This window comes from Phoca vitulina, unplaced genomic scaffold, assembly GCF_004348235.1.
Source record: "Phoca vitulina isolate PV1807 unplaced genomic scaffold, GSC_HSeal_1.0 scaffold23, whole genome shotgun sequence".
NCBI lineage: Eukaryota > Metazoa > Chordata > Mammalia > Carnivora > Phocidae > Phoca > Phoca vitulina.
The window spans coordinates 15980665-16000245 of record NW_022589726.1 but is presented as its reverse complement, the minus strand read 5'-3'; the positions used below and the strand labels follow the sequence as shown (position 1 = coordinate 16000245).

Here is a 19581-nt window from a genome sequence, read left to right as displayed (position 1 = left end):
CTGTTTCCCTAAGTGACAGTTACCTTTTGGGTGAAGGGTGGAACCAGCGTCCTCTTACTGTCCCACCCCCCTTTTCCTCTTTGGGCCTGGTGCCGGTGCATGTTGCGTAAGCAGAGGGTGGAAGTTTCCCACACCTCCCCAGAGAAGGTTAGTTGCGCCTGCCCCAAGCTTCCTAACTCAGGACTTCAGTTTCCTGCAGAGGAGAAATATGACACAGAGCAGGCTTGGTCCCAGCTTTGGCTCTCTGCCTCTCCACGTGCTCGTGGCCTCTCCCAGCCTGGTGCTAAGCAGTGTCATGAGTCCGGACCAGGTTGGAGATTAATTCTTGGGCATGGGGGCGCTTCGGGACTTGGAAGGAGGGGGAGTGGCAGGTCCAAGATCACCAACAGAGAGGGGCAGCTGCCCATCCTTGACATATCCCTCCTCCTGGTAGTCCAGGACAGAGGTGATCAGGCACCCTGGCTGGAAAAGACAGCCGAGAAGGGGGCCTGGGCACGCCTGGCCTGTGCCAAGCTTTGGCTTTGGCTGGGGGCCTCCAGCTTCCCTGGCTCCTCCTCCCAGCCCCTCCCCCCCCACACACACTTAATACTTCCGGGACCCAGGCCACCCGCTGCGGACTTTGGCATTAGCTGTAGCTAGTGTGGGAGCCTGGAAAGACTGGGAGCAAAGTCTCCCAAACGGAGCAAAAGAAGGAGCTTCAGGCACTGTGCTACCTGCTAGCTTTCCCCAGAGGAGGTAAGCGGGGGCCCGGGAGCTGGGTGCTCTGAGGGGGCTCTCCTAGGCTCGCGCGTGTTGATGAGTCAAAGCCAGAAGCTTTTCATGTGCTTCCTCGCACATGATCGCCCTTGACCCTCCACAGCTCCCAGCTGGGCCATGGCGGGTGCTGGCCCCACTGGTAGAATAGAAAACAGGTTCAGAGATGCGGTGAGAAGTTTGGGGCCAACAGGACTGAAGTGCTCTTTGCCCTGTACATGTTTCCAAAAATAAGGCCCAGTTTACATGTAGGGAATTCAGATGCCGCTGGCTTAGCAGGAGAGGTGAAAGCCAAGCAGATTCCTCTGCTCCCGTGCCCCGGCCCCGACTCATCCGGCTTTAGGTGAGGTGGCCGCATACAGGGTCTGCCTGGATCTTTGCTTTGCTTAGGTGAGCCAGCGTTTGCCAGTTCCCTGCCAAGCAGATAATTTCTCAATCTGCTCAGACCAGACTTCCAGCTAGGGAGGAGGTTAGGGGCAAGGGTTTAAGAGCCAGAGTAAACTAGACAAGTTTTCTTGCCCAGCCTCGGCTGCCACCTGCCGGTCCCTTGGTCTCTGGCCATGTGGCTGCCTCTGCTGCTGGGAGTCTTGCTCTGGGCAGCGCTGTGGTCACTCAGGGACCGGCAGAGCCTGCCCGCCAGCGATGCTTTCGTCTTCATCACCGGCTGTGACTCAGGCTTCGGGCGGCTTCTGGCCCTGAGACTGGACCAGAGAGGCTTCCGAGTCCTGGCCGGCTGCCTGACCCCCTCAGGGGCAGAGGACCTACAGCAGGTGGCCTCCTCCTGCCTCCACACCACCCTGCTGGATGTCACGGATCCCCAGAGTGTCCAGCGGGCAGCCAAGTGGGTGGAAACACATGTTGGGGAAGCAGGTGAGTAGTGCCGGGGCCACTGGGACCATGGTGCAGGGTGCTCACTCACAGGGGCAGCGGGAAGCGGGAGGGACTGCATGGGGAAGGAGCAATGATCGGGAGAGAGCGCGTTGGAATGCCTTACCTGCCCTGTGGTATCTGTCTCATCTCTCCACAGGGCTTTTCGGTCTGGTGAATAACGCTGGTGTGGCCGGGATCATTGGGCCCACACCGTGGCTCACACAGAATGATTTCCAGCGGGTGCTGAATGTGAATACACTCGGTCCCATCGGCATCACCCTTGCCCTGCTGCCCCTGCTGCAGCAGGCCCGGGGCCGGGTGGTCAACATCACCAGTGTCCTGGGTCGCCTGGCAGCCAATGGTGGGGGCTACTGTGTCTCCAAGTTTGGCCTGGAGGCCTTCTCTGACAGCCTGAGGTGAGGGGTGCAGAGCCCTGGGCTGCCCTGCAGAGATGACTAAAACCCAGCATGGGGGGATCCTGAAGAGGAGACAGTTTAGGGCTCAACTAAACTGTTGCCCCTAGTAGTATTATTAGTAACTGCTACTGGTGATGAGCTAGTACCTTGACAGAACATTTTCTCCTCTGTTTCTCCCAGCAGCCCTCTAAGGGATAGGCATTAATATCCACAGGGTAACATAACTTACCCAAGACCACACAACTAGTTACTGGAAGCAGTGGGACTTACCCCCAGGTCTGCTTGCCCCTCATCTTTATGTTCTCCTGCCCTTCATATTTAAACAGTAATGTTCAGGGGCGCCTGGGTGGTTCAGTAGGTTAAGCATCTGCCTTCGGCTCAGGTCATGATCCCAGGGTCCTGGGATCGAGCCCCATGTCAGGCTCCCTGCTCAGCAGGCAGTCTGTTTCTCCCTCTTCCTCTGCTTCCCACTCATGCTTGCTCTCTCTAGTGCTCACTCTCTCTCTCAAATAAAATCTTTAAAAAAAAAAAAAATTGGGGGCGCCTGTCTGCCTTCAGCTCAGGTCATGATCCCAGGGTCCTGGGATCGAGCCACGCATCGGGCTCCCTGCTCAGCGGGGAGTCTGCTTCTCCCTCTCCCACTCGCCCTGCTTGTGTTCCCTCTCTCTCTGTCAAATAAATAAATAAAATCTTTAAAAAAAAAAAGAAATTTAAAAAAAATTAATAATGTTCAAAGTCCCATGAGAGCACAAAGGACACTCACCAAGTACCACAGGGGATCAGGGCCTGAATTTTGAGCAGTACATGTGCCCCCAGCCAGCCCACCTTCTATAGGAAGCCTGCCTTCTTCACCATCACTCAGCAAAGAATTTCATATACTTTTGTCCCTATCCCTTGGTCCTTTAATTTTCCAATCAGCATCATGGAACACATACTTTATACTTGGATTTCTGCATCTGTGTCAAGGAGGTTAGATGTGTGTCTGCAGTCTGCCCAGCAAATACCAGTCTACACCCTTCATGTCCAGCACCCAGGACTAAACCCTATGCTCTGGGACCTAGGGAATGAGGTAGTTCTAGGTCAGGAGTTGGCAAACTGGTTCTTAGGCCAAATCTGGCCAATTGCCTACCAGCTAATGATGGTGTGTTTACATTTTATTATTTTTTTAAAAGAGTATTTATTTGAGAGAGAGCGCGTGCACGTGCATGGGGGGAGGGGCAGAGGGAGGAGAGAGAATCTCAAGCAGACTCCCCACTGCCGCAAGGCTCAATCCCATGACCCCAAGATCACCACCCAAGCCAAAATCGAGTCAGATGCCCAGCCGACTGAGCCACCCAGTCGCCCCTGGTGTTTACATTTTAAATAGTTACATTATAAATGGTTATGTAAGTACCTACCTGACTGATATCAGTTATTTTTAGGCCTGTATTGCCAAAAATATTTACTGTCTGGCCCTTTAAGAAGTTTACTCACCCCTGTTCTAGATCTTAGACTACAAAGGAAAACAAACCTCAAAAATACACGGCCCACTTACCCCCATCTTAGGACAGCAGGGATCCCCTTTACCTTCAATACCCCGGTTCCCGGCCTCTGATAACTTTCCCATTTTAGCCCCCACACCCAAGTCCCTGAGGATCCCTTTCCTATAAAGGCAAGAAGCCAGAAACCTCCCTCTATCCCCATCCAGGCGGGACGTGGCTCATTTTGGGGTCCGAGTCTCCATCGTAGAGCCTGGCTTCTTCCGAACCTCTGTGACAAATCTCAGGTGTTTGGAGGAGACCCTGCAGGAGTGCTGGGCACGGCTACCTCCCGCCACACAGGCCCGCTATGGGGAGGCCTTCCTCACCAAATGTGAGTATCTGGGCCCACACAGGCATCCGAGGGGAAAGGAGAGTGCCAGAAAGGCCTGTCCTACACCAGCCTGCTGGGAGGACATGAGGGTGAATGGGGTGCCACAGAAGAATACCCAGGCCACATGGAACCTGCCCACTTGCCAAACTGGGGAGGGACTAAGGGTCCCTCTGACCTCTGCTGGGAACCAGCTCCAGAACCCAGAAGACAGGGCCTGGCATGGGCTGGAGTGGGAAGGGACACTGATTACAACCACCTCCTGGGATGCAGACTTGGAAGTGCAGCAGCGCATCATGAACCTGATCTGTGACGCGGACCTGACCAAGGTGAGCAGGTGCCTGGAGCATGCCCTGACTGCTCGTTACCCCAGAACCCGTTACAGCCCAGGCTGGGACGCCAAGCTGCTCTGGCTGCCAGCCTCCTACCTGCCAGCCAGCCTGGTGGATGCTGTGCTCACCTGGGTCCTTCCCAAGCCCGCCCAGGCAGTCTGCTGAATCCAGCCTTCTGTTAAGACATTGTTTCTGCCCCCACCCTGGTACTGCCTGATGCCTGGCACAAAATAAGCACTCAATAAATGTGTCTTGTTAAACAGCAAAACACTGTAGGTGGGCAGAAATGAAGTTGTCCAGTGGGAGACTGACCCCATTTAAGTGCTACCCCCTAGGCTGACTTAATGCCCAGGGTACCTGGCCTGTTTAGTACTTGCAAAACCACTAGCAACCACTGGGCGCATAGGTGCTCTTTGAAGCTGTACCTGGAATGGCCACCAGAAGGCACTGTTGGACGTTTCCTTTCTTTCTACGAAGAGTAAAGTTGCAGTTCGGTGTTCAGAGTACAAATGGCCATAACCTATTTTTCTTGGGAGGGAGGGGAGGTAGTGAAGAGGGGTCAGGACCAGGCTGGGTGGTTTCCATGGGGAAAAAAGGTAATACCCACTTAAATTGTCCCCTCTCTTTATTTATTTTTTTTTTTTTTAAGAGTTTGTTTATTTGAGATAGAGCACGAGTTGGGGGAGGAGGCAGAGGAAGAGGGAGAAGCAGGTTCCCCACAGAGCAGGGAGCCTGATGTGTGGCTCAATCCCAGGACCCTGAGATGATGACCTGAGCCAAAGGCAGGACGTTTAACTGACTGAGCCACCCAGGCGCCCCCTCTTTTTTACAGATTTATTTATTTGAGAGAGACCATGTGAGCGAGGGGAGGGGCAGAGGGAGAGAATCTCACTCCCCACTGAGCGGGGAGCCCGACATGGGGCTTGATCTCATGACCCTGTGATCATGACCTGAGTCAGCCAAGAGTCGGACACTCAACCGATCGAGCCACCCAGGAACCCCTAAATTGTCCTCTTATCTAAGTCAAGAAGGATGGTATTGGCCACAAAGGTGTCATAGCAACTTACCACCACCCTAAAAGGAGCCAGGTCCCCTTTGTTGGGAGGGAGTTGCTAGGCCCTCAGAGGCGGGCAGAACACCAAGGAAGAGATGTCCATGGTAGATGTGGGCTGGCCTCTCCCAGGTAGGGCCTTTGTGGGGAATCCCTTGGACTTTTGCAGGACATGGCTTCATGAACATTGCAGCACTGTACCTGGCAGTACAGGAATAGGAGACAGGGAGCGCAGTGGGCGCCAGCCTCCTCCAGATCCCCACTTCCACTGCCAGCCCCACCAGCGCCTTCAGCAAAACCCGCCTTTCCCAAATATCCCCCCAAAATATGCCTTCCTTCCCAAGGTGCACACAGAACAAGATCCCAGAGGACAGGAACACGGGTGAGGAGAAGGAAAGGCTAAAGTTATCACTCTTCAAGACAGACAGACTATTTTTTTCAGTCTGAAAAAATAATCCGTTTAATTGAAAAACCTGGAGTGTACTACCCCACTCCCTTAGATGAGGGGGCTGAAGAGACCAGACCCTCTACATCACTTCATAGCCACTTCGGATACTCTTCACGAGGCAGCAGGCAAAGACAATTCCCAGTACCTAAAAGTAAAGATAGAGCGGTGGAGAGGAGTCAGAAAGGCAAAAAAGTATCCCAGGCCCACCCAAAAGACCCCAAACACAACCAGGGCCCCCGTCCCCAGGCCAGGACTTCCCCAGCACCCTCCTCCCACTGTCCCTACTGCCCAGATGCCCCAGAATGAGTCCCAAGGGCACCGCTCACCTCCACAAAGGCAATGCCCAGGGCTGCTGCGGCCACCACCAGCACATTTCTCCTCAGCCAGCCCCCAATCTTCTCCACACAGCCCTGAAGGGTAGCACGCACACAAGGCAAGAACATAATCAGAAACTTCCCACCCACCTTCCCTGGTCCCTCTGGCTCTCCCCTACTCTCTGTACCTTTCACCCCATCCCTAGCACTCCCAGATCCCCTCCCCATCCCAGGGCCCCAACCCTCTCCACATCCATCCCTGGTCCCTCTCTCAACCCTTGAAATCTTTCCCAGGTTTCCCAAGTCCCCTGCTATCTCAGCTTCTTCCCTACCTCAGGGTAGATGTTCTTCACTTGGAAAGAAACCCCACAGTCCTTTGTGACATTGATGCAACAGGAGTCAGGGACTTGGCCCTTGGGCATGCTAGGGACGCTCTCCCAGTCCGTGTAGTTAGCTGCCCCGCAGCATTTAAACTGCGGGAGAAGAGAAATACCGAGTAGAAGGTTTTTACGTGAACCTCCACCTTCAATGTGAAGGTAAGAATCTTCTTCCCCCACTATCCCTGCTCCCAGCAACCTCACTCACATCTTCCTGCATCTTGTCCAGGGCCAAAGTCGTGCGGTTGTCTTTCCGATAATTCTGCATCTGCTGCCGGAAGTCCTTATTAAATTCTAACATCACCTGGGAAGAGGAAGGAGCATTGTTGAGGTCAAACTTCAGGGCACACACATCCCAGAGCAGCCAGACCTCTGAGGTAGGGCCCTCCCCTTTTCCCCGGCTTACCTTGTCTCTAAACACATAGCCAGCAATGGCTGCGGCCACCTCCACCAGCATGATGAGTGACAGGAAGATGGCAAACTGCGGGCACGGTGGACAGGGGTCAAGTTTGGAGTCTTGGTGAGAGTGGCCTGCCGTGGCCCAGCCAGCCTCTAGCTCACTCATAAAGGTTTTCCTCACTTCACCTCTTGAGCCCCCTCCACGGACGCCCTCCCCGCAGCCCCGGACCCCCATGCTGGCCCCACACCCAGCTCACCGTGATCATAAGACAGTAGTTCTCCTTGCAGGCCCCACAGCAGCCCACAAAGGCCACCAGGAAAAGGAAGGCACCGACTGCGATGATGACCACGGGCAACAGGGAGCCGGGCGTGGCCCCCTGGGTGATGGTCTGACTCAGGACCAGCTGGGCCCCTACACCCACAGCGATCAGCCCCACTGCACAGGCCTGTGAGGAGGGCAGGTCGGGGTGAGGCCAGACCCACAACCCGTCAGCCCTCCGTGGTGGAGGGCAGCACATACACCCAGGACACAGCCGGAGCCCCATCCCAGAGAGGCAGATTCTCACACCTCCAGGAAACTTGACTGCAGGGGAAGAGGATGACCCATACTGGCCCCACAGCTTGATCAAATGCCAAAAGAGAAGTTCCCAGAAAGCCCTGACCCCAGGGCGCATACTCCTCACCTAGAGTGGTGCTTCCTATGGGCCTCAAGGGCTCCCAGAACTGCCCTCTCACTGTCTTCCAGAGCCCTCCCCATCCTCATCAGCTGTGACTAGGCTTCCTCAGGCCCACTAGGCCAGGGAGAAGGGAGAAGAAAAAGAGGCAGGAGTGGTGTGCCCCTCCCTGGACAAAGAGCAGCCTCTGAAGCCAGGAGCCCAGGACAGAAGCAAACTGAGGTGGGCAGAGCCCTTCCCCACCCCCAAGCAGCTGAGAGGAGTGATGAGGGATGAGGGACTGGAAAGGAATGAGGGGTAAGGGAGAGGGGAGGGGAGGGTGGGGACGAGAGGGAAGCCCCACGGCGATAGCCATCAGGCCGGCCGTTGGCTGGTTGCCCCATTGCCCGGTATCACAAGTGGTTGGGTCACCAGACAGGAAGGGCCAGAAGGGGCGAGGGGGAGGGTGCTGCGCACCCACGCTGTCCGTTCTTGGTCCAAACAAGCCTCAGACGACCCCGAAAGCTGGAGGGGGTGGGGTGGCCATGCTGTCTTCGGCCTGTTCCCCGGGCTCTCCTCCCGCATCTGGTCTCCAGCTGCCTTCATTCTCGGCCGCTCAAGCCCTCACCACTCCGGATCCAGGTCTCCCCGCACCCTGCCAGCGCGTCCCCATCGTCTCCCTTCCCACTCACGCAGAAGGCCAGCAGAAGAACGTAGAGCAAGAACTTGACACATTTCATTCCTCCTTCCACCGCCATGGCTGCCGGGCCTGGGGCAGAGGGGAGCGCAGGGGGATAAGAACCGGCCGAGGGAGGACCTCGGTTTCCGTGCTCCCTGCCGGCCCTCGAGGCCTTCCCTGCGCTGCCCCCATTCCCGGCCCCTCCCACCCGGAAACCCGCGGTCAGATCCACGTCTCCCAGCCCCCTCTTCTCCGGGGCTGGAGAGGGGTGGGGGCGACCGCCGCGAAGCCCGGACCCGCCCCGCCGCCTCCCGGGCCCGATCCCAGGGCGCCGACCGAAGCCGGAGCCCGACGCCCACCCTCGGCCCGCCAGCCCCCCAGCGTCCAACACCCCCTCCCCACCCAGCCAGCCGCTACAAACGGTCCTCGGCCCAAGCGCGAACCACCCCCGCCCCAGCCGCCTTCCCCGGAGCTCTGACCTCCCCCAAAACACAAGCGCAGCCGGCCCCCCACCGCACCCCGCCCGGGCCTCCGGAACTTCGCAAAGTTGCAAAGTTGCGAGGGCCTCGGGAGCGCGGCGGATCTTCGGGGACCCGGGGCGGGCCCCAGCGGAGGACGCTGCCCGCGACCTCCCACCCAGACCGAGGCCGCCCGTGGGCCCCGCGGCCTCACCTGGGCTCCCCGAGGCTGTGCGCTCCTCTCCAGCCGCGGCTCAGGGGCTCTCTAGCAGCGCCCCCCCGGCTGCGGCCCCGCCCGCCGCGCGGCCCCGCCCCGGCCTCCAGCCGCAGCCCCCTCCCCCGCCGCCTCCTCCGCCCAGTGGCCGCCTGCCTCCCTCATGTGACGCGGGAGCAGCTGCGGCCTGAGTCACCCGGCCGGCGAAGGGAGGGCCGAGCCCCCCGCCCGGCCAGGGCCACGTGGCCCCTACCGCGAAGGCAGCGCCCACCCCCGCGAAGGGAAGGCGCCGAGGGCCGGACCTCAGGGTGCCTGGGGTCCTCCTGGTGCCCCCGGCCCCCGGGCCACCTCGGGCTGGGAGGGCGCGACCCAGCGGCGCCTGATTCCGCCCGGTTCGAGCAAGCGGAGGAAGCGTGTGCGAGCCAAGGTGGGGAAAGCGGCCCGGGGCTACAGTCTGAGCGCCCGCGCCGGGCGGCTGGGCTGAGGCAAGGTGACGAGGTGGTCTTCGAGAGGCCGCCTCATCCTCCCCCCGGGGCCCACTCCTTTCCTCTGGCTCCCGTCTCTGTTGGAGCCCCCACCCCTATCCCCCAGGCGGCAGAGGGCGCTGTGAGCTCCCTGGGATCGGGAGGGTTCAGAATAAACACTTCCAGAAAGTCCCTGGCCTCACGTCCTGGGAGTCCCCCAACATTCTATAGTGGGTGTTCCTGTTCCCCTCTCTGTTAGTCCTTCTCCATTTTCTGGGGCTCCGGAGTAGTGGGCTGAGACCCGGAGGAAGCCAGTCAGGGTGCGGTCCCTCCCTCTGGGGGAGTGTGGACAAGGTCTATGCTCTCACCACTCCTGGATCAGCCTCTTACCAGGTGGGGGAGGACACTGAAGAAGGCATGGGTATATCTTCTGGATTTCCCCATCCCATCCTAGCAGGCAGCACTTCAAATCCCAGGGGGCAAAGCCAGGTGAAGGCTGGAAGGGGAGGGGGCGGCCTCAAGCTGCCTCCCTCCGTTGTGTGCCATGGTGGTTCCCAGAAGGAGTTGTGTGAACAGGCCAAGGACAGCAGCAGCCGTTACTCCGGGCTACCCCAGCCTGGGCCCCACCCCTTAGGTTCTTATGTTCCTGACTTAAGAACCACTTCCTGAGTCTTTGTATGTGTACACAAAGAAGGAAAGAAACTGTAAGAGCAAAAGGAAAGAGCTCTGGGCTGGGCTAAGAACCAGTTTCCAGCATCACAACCTTGCAGCAAGGCACACCAAGCCCATTCTGGACCTTGCTCCTGCGGATATCACAGTAGGCAGGCAGCGGAAGAGGAGCGGAGATGCTACGAGAAGGGTATTCATCAGTTTCTTTAGTGTGCTGCTGCTAGATGCCAGGCATGTGCTTCGCACAGGAGATGGGGGGGGGGGGGGGGGGGGGGACAGCAAGGCAAGGAGACAGTGGCCCTGCCGTTCGCCAGCAGACAGAGCCAAGCCCACATTGTGAACAGACACGCAATCCCCTGGTGGAAAGTAGACAATCTCGGAGGGACAGGTGCTGCCTCTGCCCCAGAGGAAAAAGAACAGATTTCGTATCACAAAGGTGGCTGGTACTTTCTGAGGTGACTCTAGAGAATAAAGAAACAAGCTCTCAGTTCCAGAGACAAGGAAAGAGCCAAGTATAAAAAAAGTAGTTTTCAAAGTCGATGGCAGCCTGGGGTTTGCTAGCTCAAAGTGTTCCGGAAGGATGTGGCAAAAAATGGACGGGAAAGTGGTTTGAAGTCAAGACTGAGAAACTTTAGACACATAACAACCAAGTATAATGCTTGGTCTTTGATTAAATCTTTGTCGGAACAAACGAACTGTGAAAGACACTTTGAGAACAACTGAGAAAATTTGAATATGGACTGAGAATTAATTAGACATGAGAAAATATAATTTTGTTAGCTATGATGATAGTATGATTATATAAGAAAATTACTCTATTTTTTATTTGTTTTTAAGATTTTAGTTATTTATTTGTCAGAGAGAGAGCACAAGCAGGGGGAGTGGCAGGCAGAGGGAGAAGCAGACTCCCCGCTGAGCAGGGAGCCCAATGCAGGACTCAATCCCAGGACCCTGGGATCATGACCTGAGCCAAAGGCAGACGCTTAACCAACTGAGCCACCCAGGCACCCCTACTCTATCTTTTAAAGATGAATACTAAAAAAAAGATGCATACTAAAATATTTAAGAGTGAAATGTCATATCTGTATTTGCTTTGGAATATTTCACAAAACAATAGATGAAGCAAAAAGCAGAGAGTCTTAGGGCGTCTGGGTGGCTCAGTCGGTTAAGCACCTCTTGATTTTGGTTCAGGTCATGATCTGAGTCATTAGAATGAGCCCTGCATCTTGTATCAGGCTGCTGGACTCAGTGCCTGCTTAAGATTCTCTCTCTCCCTCTCCTTTTGTCTCTCCCCAGCTGCTAGTGTGTGTGTGAGCTCCCTCTCCCTAAAATTAAAAAAAAAAGAAAAATTTAAATTAAAAAGCAGAGAGTCTAAGTGATAGGACTATTGAGGACCTAGAAGGCTATGTTGTTTTGTTTTGTTTTGTTTTCAAGCAAACCCTATGCCCAACGTGGGGCTCAAACCCATGACCCCGGGGCGCCTGGGTAGCTCAGTCGTTAAGCGTCTACCTTCGGCTCAGGGTCCTGATCCCAGGGTCCTGGGATGGAGCCCCGCATTGGGCTTCCTACTCAGCGGGAAGCCTGCTTCTCCCTCTCCCACTCCCCCCTGCTTGTGTTCCCTCTCTTGCTGTGTCTCTGTCAAATTAATTAATTAATTAATTAATTAAAAAAAAAAAAACCATGACCCCAAGATCAAGAGTCCCATGCTCTACCAACTGAGCCAGCCAGGTACCCCAAGGTTGGGACTGTCTTAAAGGCAGTGGGGTGTGGTGGGGAGTTTTGGAAAGGGTGAGCGATCTTGGGGTAGGGCCTACCTTGAAATAAGGAGGAGGTGTGCCTGGCTGGCTCAGCTGGAAGAGCATGTGACTCTTTTTTTTTTTTTTTTTTAGATTTATTTATTTTAGAGAAAGAGCGAGAGCATGAGTGGGAGGGGCAGAGGAAGAGAGAGAATCTCAAGCAGACTCCACACTGAGCATGGAGCCCAATGCGGAGCTCAATGTCAAGACCCTGAGATCATGACCTGAGCTGAAATCGAATCGGATGCTTAAGTGACTGAGCCACCCAGGCGCCCCGAGCATGTAACTCGATCTCAGGGTTGTGAGTTCAACTCCCATGTTGGGTGTAGGGATTATTTAAAAAAAAAAAAAAAAACTTGAAAGAAGGAAAGAAGAAAAAGGAAGGAAGGAAGGGGAATGAAGGACACCTGGGTGGCTCAGTTGATTAAGCTTCTGCCTTTGGCTCAGGTCATGATCCTAGGATCCTGGGATCAAGTCGCATCAGGCTCCTTGCTCAGCGGGAAGCCTGCTTCTCCCTCTGCCTGCTGCTCCCCATGCTTGTGCGCTCTCTCTCTCTCTCTCTCTCTGACAAATAAATAAATAAAATCTTTAAAAAAATAAAAAGAAAGGGGAATGAATAGGTGGCCCAGAAGATAGTTGAGACATCACAGCTACCATCCAAGGGAGAGGTGATGAAGGCTGGAACCATGGACGAGAAGGAAGTCTGAGTGGCATTTCAGAGGGCAAATAAAGGACGGGATGACTGCTTACCTGTGGAAGGGGAGAGGAAGTAAGAAAAGTCCAAGATGACTCAGAGCTTCCGAACCTGGGCACCCAGGGGAGAAGGTGGTGGTCACCCGAGGCAGGAGGCACGCAAGGAGCACCCAGGTGGAGACGTCCACCAGGAATTGCGGATGTGAAACTCAGGAGAGAGGTAGTCAGACTAGAGAGAAAAAGTGCTATCTAAACGCTTAGATGGGTGGGACGCCTGGGTGGCTCAGTCGGTTACGTGTCTACCTTCAACTCAGGTCATGATCCCAGGGTCCTAGGATCGAGCCCCACATCGGGCTCCTTGCTCAGCAGGGAGCCTGCTTCTCCCTCTCCCTCTGCTTGTGCTCTCTCTGTCAAATAAATAAAATCTTTAAAAAATAAATTCTTAGATGGGTGAGGGCCAGAGCAAGAGAAGAAAACAAAGACAGAGCTTACATCTCAGGAACAGGTGGAAGGAAGCTGCCAAGCTGGACCCCCACACGCTGCCGGGCTCGGGACTGGCATTATACACATTAGCTCATTTGACCCTCACACAACCCTTCAAGATCTGTATGCCTTGTCCTGTTTTAGGGATAAGGAAGCTGAGACTCCATGACAGGGAATGACATGCCCAGAGTCCAAGCCAGTAAAGGGCTATGTTCGAATTGGAACCCAGATCTCTGAGGCTTCCAAAGCCTGTGTTCTTCCACTCTCTCCTGGGGGCAAGAGGAAAGAGAACGTCAGGACAGGAGGAGGGGACAGTGGCCAGGAGCATCAAACAGTATAGAAAGGTCAACTTGAGTGAGAAACGAGAGAAGGCCATTGGATAGGATGGCCTTCTCCAGAGTGGTGTCAGGGCAGGATCCGGAGCACCTGCTGGCGCAAGAAGGAAGGAGAGGGAGGTGGATACATCCAGGTGGGCAAGGGCAGAGCTGAGGGGAATGTCAGGAGCATGGGGGCCTGGGAGAGGAGCACCAGGGGAAGAAGCTGGGAGCAAACGGTGGCGAGCGCAGAGTGGTGGTAGCAGCTCGGTCAAGCAAGGGGAGAGAAAGAATGGTGCAGGGAACATGGGAGAGGGTAGGGCCGGGGACACCCCTGGAGAGCAGCCAGTGTGGAGCCGGAAGCGGGAGGGCAAGGAAAGCCCATGCCTGGTCAAATTCATAAGAGACAGAGAGTAGAAAGGTGGTTGACGGGGGCTGGGTGGATTAGTGATCAGTGGGGTTCAGTTTGGGAAGATGAAGAAGTTCTGGAGATGGCTGGCAGGGATGGTTGCACGCCACTGCAGATGTACTTAGTGCCGCTGAACTGTACTCTTAAAATGGTTCAATTGGTAGATTTTATGTCAAATGTATTTTAACACACACGCAAAAGTGGCCCACTCCCCTAGTCTGGAAAATCAGCATACAGCCCTGTGTCCCTCTGAGCAGGGAGTCAGCTGACTGGGACCCGGCCCCTCACACCATGTCCTTCAGAGCCCCCAGCACCTGCTCCAAGCGCCTGGCATCCAGGTATGCCATCCAGCTATGCATCTGCCCTCATTAGCTCATGCCACTGTCCCTTGGGCGCCTGGCACTGGTTGCTGGTAGGTGAGCTGGGGTGAGCACCCTTGCCCCTCCCCAGCACCCAAGGCCTTCTGAAGCCCAGATCCACACAGGGAGCCCAGCACCCGCTGCACGCATACCTTCTCCCTCCACCCAGTAGGCCCCTTGTGCCTGCCTGCATCCCACTAGGAGGGGCCGGCTCAAGGATAAGCCGTGGGTACCCTAGTAGGAGAAGCCCCATGACCTAGGAGCTGCCACCTGCAGAAGCCAGCAGGGGTGGGGGGCATGGGAAAGGAGTGAGGAGACTGGGAAGGACAGGAGGAGAGAGAAGGGAAGGAAAGAGCTGAGGACAGCTGGGAGGTACAGGGGAGGATAGGGGAGGGGGAGGCATGGAGGAGATAGGGGAAAACAGATGCCAGGGAAAGGGTGGGGAAGAGAAGGGGGGGGACAGGAGATAGAGGAACCAAGGGGCGCATCAGCACCAAGGCCATCTCTACTATGGGGGGTAGGAAGCGTGATGGCTGCAACTGAAGGTCAGGAGCTTGGGTCTGAATCAGGGAACGGAGACTTAGGAGCGCCTGGCTGGCTCAGTCGGTAGAGCACGCGACTCTTGATCTCAGGGTTGTAATTCGAGCCCCAAGTTGGATGTAGAGATTACTTAAATATAAGAAAAATCTTGGGGTGCCTGGGCGGCTCAGTCAGTTAAGCGCCTGCCTTCGGCTCAGGTCAGGATCTCTCCATCCTGGGATGGAGCCCTGCATTGCACCCAGCTTCCTGCTCAGCAGGGAGTCTGCTTCTCTCTCTCTCTCTCTCTCTCTCTCTGCCCCTCCTCACCTCTCATTCCCTCTCTGTCTCTCAAATAAATAAATAAAATATTTTAAAAATGAATTAGGGAACTGAAATTTAAATCCGAAGACCCCAGCTTTAGTTATAAGGGAGGCCTGGGTCCTTGATGGCAGCTCCCAGATTACAGGGTTAGGTCAAAACAAGGGCAAGGTCAGAGCTGCCCTGATTGGTGGAGTCACTGTGGCAGCCCTCTCTGACCGCCCTCCCCCCCAGCTGTCTGGGCAAGACGAGGTCACAGCGCCCCTAGTACCCAGCAGAACACCATCACTGCCAAAGTCACCTTACATCCTCTCTGCAAGGAAAGCAAGGCTCGGGGCAGCCTGCAGGGAAGTGACACAGGGACTCTGGCGTGCCCCGCGCTCCGCTTGGCAAGAAGGGGGCGACCCTGGCTAAACTTTCACCCTTCCTGAGCCTCAGTTTCCTCCCAGTTAAGCAAGAGGGAAAACTACTCCCTTCCCCACCTCACAGGGCCACACTTCACAGGACAGTTGTAAGGGTCGAAAAAGAGATTAAAGGGATCAGTTTTGTACTTTCAGCCTTTGTTACCTTAAGGCTTTAGCATACCCTGTGTGGAAGCTTATCGGAACGAAAATGATTTTACTTTGAGAAATATCTAGGGGCGGCTGGGTGGCTCAGTCGTTAAGCGTCTGCCTTCGGCTCAGGTCATGATCCCAGGGTCCTGGGGATCGAGCCCTGCGTTGGGCTCCCTGCTCCGCGGGAAGCCTGCCTCTCCCACTCCCCCTGCTTGTGTTCCCTCTCTTGCTGTGTCTCTCTCTGTCAAATAAATAAATAAAATCTTAAAAAAAATAAAATAAAATAAAATTCTTTACAAATAAATAAATAAATATCTGGACTCCACCCCACTTGAGGTGGCCAAAGAAAGGGTTGGGAGGGACAACAGCTTCCTTCCGTCCCTCCTTCCCACCTTGGCCTTGGCCCAGAGCCCCGTTTCAAGCCCCAGGGCCCCGCTCTGGTTCCAACCCCACCCCACCCCCCACTGCCCAGGTTCCATCCTCAGCACCCTTCCTCTGTCCTTGCCTATTCCTTTCTCTGCTCCTTGGGCCCCAGCCCCTGACTTCTGGCCCCTCATTCTCCCCAACCTTGTCTGGTTCCTGTCCCAGCCTCCTCACTATTGCCCATGGGGTCACTCTAGGTGCCCAGCAGGTGAGTGAGCAGGGCAGGCAGCCCCTCCCGTGGCATCTTCGTGCACAGCCTGGCCCAGGAGGTCAGCTGCTGTGTGGTTCTGATCCAGGGCCACAGCTCAGGAGGCGGTGGTCTCCACCTGAGAATCACAGACCTGTACAACTAAGTTTTCCCCTGGGATGGAGCAGATAGGAACATGGGAACATTGAGAAGAGGCAATGATGGGATGGGGTGGTTACTTCAGGCATCTCTTCCTCGGGGCATCCTTCGATCCATCCATCCATTGAAAGCCCTAAACATGCCGGGCACTGGGACTCTATGGAGATGAGTAAGACGTGGTTCTGCCTTCAAGGGGATTACAACCTGTAGGCACAGACAAAAGTACAGCGTGGGGAGGGCTGTGCCAAAGAGAAGCCCTGGATGGGAGGGGCCCCCTGACATAGGTGGGGGGGATGCAGCAGAGCACAGGAGGCCTTGGGGAGCATTCACTCAGACTATCCACACAGTAGACTCCTCCCCCTGCATGTGGACTTGCAGTTCAGGGAACCAGAAGTGAGATGAGGCAGGGTCTGAGTGGCTGGGGGTCGCTGGCACCCCCAGGCAGAGCCCAGAGAAGTCTCTTCTGCCCTCACATCTCTAATTTCTGGTTCCCATTCCCAGACCCCAGCCAGACCTTCTGGCCATCCACACACCCTCACCATTGCTACACACACACACACCTCTCTTGGCAACAACCTTGATCTTCACTGCCCTGGGCTCTCTCCTGGACATTAGCTTCCCTCTGAGCATTCCCGACTCCAGCCCCCCTCACCTGGCAGCCCACATCAGACTTTGTCACCTCCTGCGGTGACAAATGCCTCCCAGCGTTTCGAAGTCCCTGGAAAAGGAGAAGCAGCCTTTGGGCTCAGACCCCTCCTTTCGACCCATCCTTTCCCTTGACCAGCAGGTGCCTCCTGTTGGCCAAACTGGGCATGAGGGCAGCCTTGACCACTGCCTCCAGCAGGACCCCATGTCCTGGGCCTGGAGAGGGAGCAATTGGTGAGAAAGAAAGAAAGAGGGGAGACGCCTGGGGAGACCAAAGGAAGGTGGGAAAAAGGGTCCACCTGTGGAGTTGGAGGGCTGGGCCTGCCCTAAGAGGATAAGGGCAGCTGAGCGGGGTGGGGCAGGGCTGTCTTCAGGAAGGCCAGCGGCAAAGGAAGATGTGACTCCAAATGACTCTGAGTTCCCCAGTTGTACTCCACCTCCACCTGCTTCCCCCCAAATACAAACTCTTTGGCGCCCTCTGTCTGATCTCCAACTTCTCTTCGAGGGCCTTGGGGTTAAAGAGGTTAACAGGCCTGCTAGGAGATCCAGCAGGATAATTATAGGGTTTCAAGCCTGGTGTGCAAGAGGATGGTAATTACACAGTGAGGTCCTCTCTGGGGGCTTCAGGCTTTGTGGGCAGAGACCTGGGAGGGGTCCATTCCACTAACATTCCAGCCCCAGCCCAGAATAGCCTCCCCATACCACATTCCCAGAGGCTCAGGCTGGGAGGGCAGGGGAAGGGGGAAGCAAGCCTGGTAGGGAAGCCCCTCAGCAACTTCCACTCAGCAGCTTCGCAATGACCCCAGCCCCTCCTCTCCTTGGAAAGACCAGTGGTGCCAGGGAATGAACCACTGATCCTAAAAATAGGGGCTTTAGGAGGAAAAAGAGATGGCATTAGGGATCCTGAGTTGCTGCCCACTGACCCACCTCTGATGGACAGCGCAGTTTAAGTGTGCGGGATAGTCTGCGGGCTAGGGATGCAGGGTAACAGGAGTCCCTCCTCCTTACAGATGTTCTCCAGTTCTGGTGTCTGCTCTGAGAGTGGCCCCAGGGTCTCTGGCCTTGAACCCTGGCGCCCAGCTCCCAAGAGCTACAGTTCCCTGTAGGATGGAACAGACCCTCTACCGGAGGCTACACAAGCCCCTCTCTCCTGCAGTAGCTCCTGAAACCTCATTCCCTCCCCCTGGGACACCTCCTGCTTCTCTCCAGGCACGACTCGCTGTCTTCCAACCCTAAGGCCTTCCCTTAGGCCCCGACCCACATTTGCTGTGAACCAGTCAGGACCTTGAAGGAGGCGGGCCTTGCAGGTTGCCTGGGTAACGCCGGAGAGGGGCACCCCTGGCAGGAAGACAGTTGCCAGGGAGACCAGGACAGTGGGCGGGGCCCCAACCCCTGGTTAGCCTGTATTGGGATGAGTAAAGATCTAAAGGTCCAGATCTCTCCCAGCTCCTTTTCCGTGAAGCCTGCAGGGCACCCCCTTGGGAACTAGGTCTAGGGCAGCTGGAAGTCTGAAGCTCCCGAAAGAGACCTCCCAGGGATTAGTTCCTGCAACTCAGGGGAACCCAACAGTAACCAAACCTGAGGGAACTAAGGAAAGAAGCAAGATGTAGGAGGGGCTGGAGAGAAGAACAAGGCTTAATGCATTATGATATAGAACTTCTTGGACTAGAAATCTAAAGTGAAAATATGCAAAATATGCAAAACAAAACAGTTTTAGTCCCACCTCCAATAAACTAAAATTCCAGATTCTACCACCAGATGGCAGTCTTGCTCACTCATTGGATTAAGCCCAGTCCTGGAACTGGTGGGGACGAAGCCAGGAGGTGGAAATCCTTTCCTGTCTCACACGTTGCTCCTGACTCTTGCTTTCTGGCATTTGGCAGACACCCATAATTCCTCATGGCCATAAATACCCAGTTTTCTCTCCCCAACCCGGCTCTGACCAGATCCAGTTAACAGAGTTCATTCATTCTTCATTCAAAGGAGCTAAGGAACACTTTGGTGGAAAAATTTCCTGCTCTCTTGGGTCCCACTCACAGTGTAAGGGTGATAAATGGGGGTAATAGTAATGACTAATAACTCATTTAGAAATGTGTGTCAGAAAAAAAAAGAATTGTGGGTCAGGCAGTTAATCCTCATAACCTTATGAAATAGCTACAATATTGTCATCCCCATCTTAAGGATAAGGAGTCTGAGGCATAAAGAGCCAAGTTCACACTGCCAGAAAGGTGGGAGGGCTGGACCTTGAACCCAGGCAGCCTAGTTCTAGTCTAGAAGCTATGTGAGAGTAACTTGCATACCACACAGAATGGTGCAGATGTAGCGAGGAAGAGCATCTACTCTCGGCTTGGGAGTCAGCAACGAACTCCTGGAAGACACATGTCTAAAATCTGGTTATACTGAGACCTGAAGAAAGAATAAATTTGGCCAAGAGACTGGGGAGTGGGGGCAGTGGAGGTAGGAAGGGGAGTTGTTCTAGGAAGAGGAAACAACTTATGCAAAGATTCAGAGATGATCAAGAGAAAGAAGGTGAAGTCTACCTCCAGGTTTCTGGCCTCGATGCTTGTCATTCAGTAAAATGAAAATGTGCCTCAGCAAGATGGGGGCACATTTTGGGGGGAGAGAAGGAGTTCTCTAATTACCATATTTAACCCATGATGTTTGAGGTGCCTTGGGACATCCAGATGGAAATATCAAGGAGGCATCTGGCTTGGAGTTTTGGCCGTTACTGTTTATCTAGTGTCCTGTCCAGTCTAAATGTTTCCGGGGGAAATTTA

The 19581-nt window shown here is 55.1% G+C and overlaps 2 protein-coding genes across 3 annotated transcripts; one reads left to right on the top strand and one right to left on the bottom strand.

Moving 5' to 3' along the window:
- The first annotated feature begins 630 nt into the window (after positions 1 to 630).
- RDH5 (retinol dehydrogenase 5) lies at positions 631 to 4809 on the top strand. 2 transcript variants are annotated; one of them, XM_032420983.1, is made up of 4 exons: positions 631 to 735; positions 1277 to 1623; positions 1781 to 2039; positions 3727 to 4809. In XM_032420983.1, the coding sequence occupies exons 2-4, from the start codon at positions 1314 to 1316 to the stop codon at positions 4382 to 4384; spliced, it is 1227 nt and encodes a 408-aa protein (XP_032276874.1). In that variant the 5' UTR covers positions 631 to 735; positions 1277 to 1313; the 3' UTR covers positions 4385 to 4809. The 2 variants fall into 2 exon arrangements, with proteins under 2 accessions (XP_032276874.1, XP_032276876.1); XM_032420985.1 differs by lacking the exon at positions 631 to 735 and having other exon boundaries at positions 1306 to 1623; positions 3727 to 3890; positions 4161 to 4809.
- Positions 4810 to 5702: 893 nt separating this feature from the next.
- Positions 5703 to 8916, bottom strand: CD63 (CD63 molecule). Its single transcript, XM_032420536.1, has 8 exons — positions 8813 to 8916; positions 8154 to 8230; positions 7066 to 7254; positions 6816 to 6890; positions 6618 to 6713; positions 6365 to 6505; positions 6045 to 6128; positions 5703 to 5863 (listed from the first exon to the last, which is right to left on the bottom strand). Exons 2-8 carry the CDS (start codon positions 8217 to 8219, stop codon positions 5798 to 5800), a joined length of 717 nt encoding a protein of 238 aa, XP_032276427.1. The 5' UTR covers positions 8220 to 8230; positions 8813 to 8916; the 3' UTR covers positions 5703 to 5797.
- Positions 8917 to 19581: the final 10665 nt, after the last annotated feature.